At 40.2% G+C, this 6,351-nt stretch overlaps 1 protein-coding gene across 1 annotated transcript; it reads right to left on the bottom strand.

Moving 5' to 3' along the window:
- Positions 1-652: 652 nt before the first annotated feature.
- On the bottom strand, positions 653-5,914 carry bhlhe23 (basic helix-loop-helix family, member e23). Its single transcript, XM_080204878.1, has one exon. It carries the CDS (start codon positions 3,365-3,367, stop codon positions 2,618-2,620), a length of 750 nt encoding a protein of 249 aa, XP_080061004.1. The 5' UTR covers positions 3,368-5,914; the 3' UTR covers positions 653-2,617.
- Positions 5,915-6,351: the final 437 nt, after the last annotated feature.

The following is a 6,351-nucleotide window of genomic DNA, read 5'->3' as shown; positions in this document are numbered from 1 at the left end:
TCAGGCATTCGTTTAATGTAAGATTATGATAGTAGAAGTGTCACAGGATATAAGAGTTCCACAATCAAGCATGCATGCCATAGCAACATTTTCATGACTCGGATGTTCGAACCGTTGGACTATTAGGTTATCCCAAGTTACTCACTGTAATACAACCATGGTCGGAGGCTTTTTCCCAAACGCCAATACTCTAAAACTAAACAGAGAGCCGGCATGAAACATCAGACACATTTTATAGAGTGGTCACTAAAGAAAGCCGGACCGCTATTTTACAGCAATATCATTAAAGTCTTTTCATTGCCGTGACGAATAGTATCACAATGATTGAAGGTTGGAGCCTGATGAGAGATTTCTCAAAGATAAAACCACAGATGAGTTCTGGAATCCAAAGACGCAGTAAGAAGTCTCACTTAAAGTCCACTACCTGGTGTTGTGAGACTTCTTACTGTGTTTACCCCAGTACAACGCCGGCATCTCCACATCGTGACTATCCAAAGACGCAACAGTGGAACACTTTTACACTGACCAACATGCAATAGTAATCTCTCAAATGTTTTGGGATAACTTACAGTGCTAAAAAAATGCATTAAACTTCTAAAACTTGCTTCTAAAAATTAACATGTGGCTTGCTACATATTGGGTTGGGGTGGGGGGGGGGGGGTGGCGGTGTTTAGAGGAGAATCTGTCTTTAAAAGATCACTATTTGGCCTCTCCCTTTCAATACAAATAAAGGTCCATACTTCCAGAATGCACACGCATTTCCAAACTTACCACCTCCAAGTCGATAAGTTGCAATGTAAACAGCACGACACAGGCTCCGAATGAAGGGACGCTAAGCGCCGTTCATGCCAGTGGAACATTCTCAAGGTTGGCACGAGTATATTTTAAGAAGGTCTTGAATTCTGTCAAATTGTAATTTTCATCGTACAACAGACATTTCAATTTCCTATTATTTTAACCACCCGCATCGACATTTCACACATCGAATAACTGTTTAGTGTTAGTTGTAATTTGGTTCAGTTTAAACTAAATTTGAAACGAATACAATGGCACGTCGAATTCCTAGCCGTAACAGGTATTGTCTAATGTTGTATAAACACACGAGACAAAGCAGAAGCATTAACCAAACAGGCTTTCAGATTGCATGCAATGTAAATGTATAGGTGAGTAGTAAACATTTTAATAAAGGTAACTCAGAAGAAGCAGTGCCAACGATTGATGCACTGAACTTGTCCTGATTCGAATAAACTTGCCTCATAATACTTCCCCCCTTTTAAAAATAAGTCAGCGTTGATAATGTTGTTTTGTTATGCAGGAACTGTTAATCTGACTATTAAAAAAAACCACACGGCTGCAGGAAAGGCAAAAGATGGGTGCAGGGAAATGTTTGTAATTTGCATGAAAGTTCATGCAACACATTATCAGGAATGAGTCTTTTCCAGTTACGGTGAGGAATGCGTGTCATATTCTCAAATCATTCTGCCGAACAATGATTAACTACTTCGTCACATATTTATTGAAAAGCCACTCGTTACTTACAAAATGCATACTTAAAATTTTCAGTGAATGAATATAGCTCGTTATAATTCAGCTAAGGGGAGTCAATGTTATTGAAACTTTGATTTACAGAGCTCCTCAAGCATTTAAGATAAACTTCGCACATTACACAGCGATATATTTGATACCAGTGATTGAATTGGCATCGCTTAAAAATATAGGGGAGAGTGGCGAAAGGCGACATATTGGAATAAGTTACAAGAATCGTTATCGAATGGAGAGTATTTATTCATTTTAGGCCGGAAAAAATATAACCCACAAGATGAATGTTTCCTGGGACTTTATTCCGTTACATACGTATACATGGAAGATAATTGAGTAGAACAAGTTCACTTGACTTTGGAAATATATTTTTTTCTTAAAACAAACTTTTAAATGAATTCGAGAAGAACAGCAGCTCAAACACTGTTTCACCTAAACATCTCTTATTTAGTGCATGGGTCAGTGATATTTAATCGAATTTAATATACAATCATTCTCCCTAAAAAGGCTGATTTCGCACATTCATCACTTAAACGGGATCGTGAATGGATTCCATCGATATCAAATGTGCGTAAAATGTTAATTTGATAAAATGCAAGACCTTTCTCTGTTGACCTGGAACACAAATATAAATGCCTCGTCTGCTCCGATAGATTTGTCTGTGTTTCCGGATTTAATGGGAACTCAGTCTCTCGCATCTTCAGATCTTGGTGTAGAGATGTTGCATAGTTAGCAATTGTTGAACGTCCCAAACGAGTGCAGTGATAAATAAGACAGGAAAAGGTAACTCTGAAAAATTCCAGAACATAAGTCTTTTATGAGCCATTTATCCATCTATCTATTCATATCAATTGATTGACTCTACAAGTAAGTGAGGGTCACAGTAGGCAGGTGAGCCAACAAATTGGCAAGTGGCGAGAGAACGAATACAACCTGGACACAAAGGTGGATGGGCAACAAACTGATTCATTGGATACACAGACAAAAAAAATGAGCAAAAAAAAATAGACTTGTAAATTCACAACAGAATAGATGTGTGAATGGATGGACAGATGGATGAATGGGTTGACATGTTGATTTAAGGCTTATCGTTACAATGTTTGCAAAGACTTGAGGGTGTTCCTGTGTACACAGCGCATTTGTCCGGACAAGCAGCAATGGAAGTAGCTGTAAATGGATAAACAGCAGACTGCCCAAAGGAGCTCAGAGTGTTGGTCAGTGCAGCTGCAGATGGAATGGGTCCTGTCAGTGCCTGGCCCTGGTTCAAATACGCGACCAGCCGCCTCATTTCATCCAAAGCCTGAGCCTGCATCAAGATGTAGTTTTTCGCCAGAAGCAAAGTGGCGATTTTGGACAGTTTTCTCACCGATGGGCTATGGGCATAGGGTATCACAGATCTGAGACCGTCCAGTGCATCGTTTAAGTCGTGCATCCTTCTCCTCTCCCTGGCGTTGATGCTCAGTCTCAGCGACCGTGGCTCTTTGCCTTTCTTGCCAATTGAACTTTTTAGTTTGCCCTCGTTGTCGCTGCCTAGATTCCTCGTGCTCCCGGCAGATCGACCGTCGCTGTCTTCTTCGTCCCCGGTCTGCTCTTCGCTGCTTTCTGTGGCTTTGGGATCCTTACTGATGGTGTATGGAGTACAGCTTTGTCCAGACCAGCTCTCCCGTGTTTCAGCACCTCGGCCAGCGCCACTGTAGCTATAAGTAGATTGGCCGTAGCGTTGGGGCAGATCAATATATGTGTCATTGACAATGGAATTTAACTCATCCCTCCCTTTGACAGAGATGCTTGCTGCGCTGTGAAATAGATCTCCTTCCGCAACGTTCATTTTTTAGAATCACTCACTTGAATCAAAAGGATTACCCCCTCTTCGCCTTTCTTCGATCTTAAATCTACGACGTTTTGAAAGAAATAAAAAAAAGTCCACAGAAGCTTTTGTGTGACAGCTCCTGACTCCTCCAGTGTGCGTCCTGGCACTGGGAGGGATGTGACTCACTTTCTATCCCACTTTCAGGTTATTACAGAGACTCGCCTGTTGGGACATGCCGTCTACCCAATCAGGAGGACGCTTTAATTAATAGGATTAAAACGTTTTGAAGGAAAGGTCGGCAGCTGCCAATACAGTCAGTCGGGTTTAATCTAAACACGTTTAAAAAAAAAACTCGCAACATCCGACAGAAGCTCTGAAAGCATTGCATGCGGGTTTCGGCAATCAATATTATCGGGACATCAACCGTACATAATGCCTCAAATTTCACCAACAGTTCTGGGGTAAAGATAAAAAAGGTCAAATGACTCATCCAGTTGTTGCATGCGGATGCAGAGAGCGAATCAAACAATTGTGATCGCCAGGAATAAACATTGGCAAGCAGAAACTAGCCGCCTCACTGTTAGCCGGGATGCCAGGGCTAACTAGTTTTAAAAGTTTTGTTTTCTAACCTAATGAGTTCCAGTGTAACCTCGCATGGCGACTGAATGTTGCAACACAGAAGGAGACCATTCGGTCCCTCCTGTTTCTGCGCCAGTAAAACATTCATCTGCTTCTTTCCGAAGTGGGTCAGACCACAATATAAAGACGGCATTGTTTAGATACAATAAGAAGTACTTCTTACTGTGCCCACCCCCAGTCCAACGCCGGCATCATCACACCATTGTTTAGATGGACCAAATCACCTTGGCTCCAATTACTCCGCGGGGCTGTGAGACCAAATACGAAACATTTCGTTTGGTTAGATGAGGGTGTGAACATTTTTTTTTGGTCAGAATCTTTACAATTTGAGATTGACATTACTTTCAGAGTAAGAGAAGTCGATCTGATTAACCTTTTCGTGTCACCAAAATAAACCCTCTCAAAAGAATATAAACTCTGTGAGACGTGGCTGATTCTCAGGTTGAAGCTAGGGATCCTGTTGAACACTGTCACAGTTGACGAGCGTCACACAAGTTAAGGTCTGGTGATGTTGGGAGCCAGCACTAATTATATTTCATCGTGACCTTAAGGGAGGCAACACTGGTGACAGCAGAATGGCAGACAGATGCCAAACTAAGGATTGCTGCATGCACCGATATGATCATCCTTCCATTTCAATCTCTCACAACCTGTGCTCTGCAATGTCTGAACACAATCTCTAATGAATAACTCTGTGTACATGATGCGTGTGTACTTTATATTCGGCCTTCTTAAGGTTCATGTGCGCTTTCTGCAGTTGGCCGGGCAACTCGAGAAAAAAAATTGATTTCTGTAAGGACGGTTGCCAAATGTTTTCTAACATTTATCGGAGGGCTGGGGTAATTAAGATGTAAACTCCAGTTTAATCTCCCCCAGACACACAATTCCGTTGAAGTAGAACAAAAGTAATCCACGGAACATAAACATATCAGAAGACAAAGTCGCTGATATAATCTGATTCAGTTAAACACAGTAGCGTGTTTCCAAAACAAGGTTAACAATGAACTGAAGGATAACTGGAAGGTTTTAAAAGTCATTAAACGTTTGATTAAAACACCCCGCTTCCAAACGCTCGCACTGACGACCATCGCCACCTTGTGGAAGAGATACATTTTTTTTCCAAGTATCTTTTTGTCGGTGTTTGCAACAAAAAAGTTATGCAAAAAAAGTTACCACAAATCCGGGAAAACCCGAACACATGGCTCAAAAAGAGATCTGTCAAGGTGCGAATGCAATATTACCGCTTCATTCAGTGTTTTTTTCCGGTTAAACATGTTTCTGAATAAGTCTGAATTTAATTAAAGTCTGGTTAGTCGTAGTCGGAATTGTCATCACCTTAACGTGCTCATGAACAAATAAATACGAAACAAATTATTATGTTTAAAAACAATAACCAAGCCTTCCATTAAAATAATGCACATGAATTTAGACTGCCTTTGCTCAGATTAAGGTGCATCTTGTGAGGATTTGTGCGTGTTTTCATCACGTTATTACTTAGTTGCATTTCCAACATAATTATATTTTATTCAACCTCTTCCATGCATCACCCTGAATTAATCCGTTGAGTCCATTGATGCTGAATAAGCAAGCTGTGGAAGATAACCCAGATTCAGAAACTGAGAACAAGTTGCTGCAGCTGTGTCTGTTGTTGGAAGGTTACTTTGGCCCACCTATCCCATCTAGACTAAGTTGAGCAGGTTCTGCAGATGCGTGCTATTTGGGCCGAAGTCTCTGCTAATGGAACTCAAGTTAGTTGTGCGCTGCTGTCGGCTGGAGACCAGACTAGATCCTAAAAGGAGAAGGGCTGAAATTGCTCTTCAGCAAGACAGAGTTTGAAGGACTTTGTGACTCTCACTGTGATTGCTGAAACCTGAGTGGATGATTGAACCAATTTGTAAGTTCGGTCTGAGTTGTATCTGCTACTTAACGTGCAATTTATAATTTATATTCAGTCGAAATTTTGCTGTCAATTAATTATTAACTTGTGTTAATTCTGAATACATGATAGATATTATTAAATGTTTGCTTTATTGACTCTTGTGTAGTAAAACTTCTGCTGTGATAAACTGTGGCATCTCCTGGTTTTATTCTTTTTGCAAATAATTGGGATTTTGGATTTCATCTACTTTCACTATAAAGTTATTGGTCTTTACCAAGATCATAATAGATCAATTATATATTTAAAAAAATATGTTTACATTCACTTTCTGTCTATAAAACTTATTCCCTCTTCCTATGTTTTTTCACATCTTTGTGTTAACTTTTTCCATGTGTTTTCAGTTTATCACTCTATTCTTCAAAGAAAAAACTTGTGTGCCAACTACCTCTACTCCTTCCTAAATTCCCATATCATTTTTCTATTT

Source organism: Carcharhinus amblyrhynchos, chromosome 16, assembly GCF_965287045.1.
Source record: "Carcharhinus amblyrhynchos chromosome 16, sCarAmb.v2.hapA, whole genome shotgun sequence".
Classification (NCBI taxonomy): domain Eukaryota; kingdom Metazoa; phylum Chordata; class Chondrichthyes; order Carcharhiniformes; family Carcharhinidae; genus Carcharhinus; species Carcharhinus amblyrhynchos.
This window is presented reverse-complemented; position numbering and strand designations above follow the sequence as displayed.

Excerpts from the sequence above, each read along its gene's own strand:
- bhlhe23 (XM_080204878.1), bottom strand. The coding sequence starts at position 3,367 with ATGAACGTTGCGGAAGGAGATCTATTTCACAGCGCAGCAAGCATCTCT.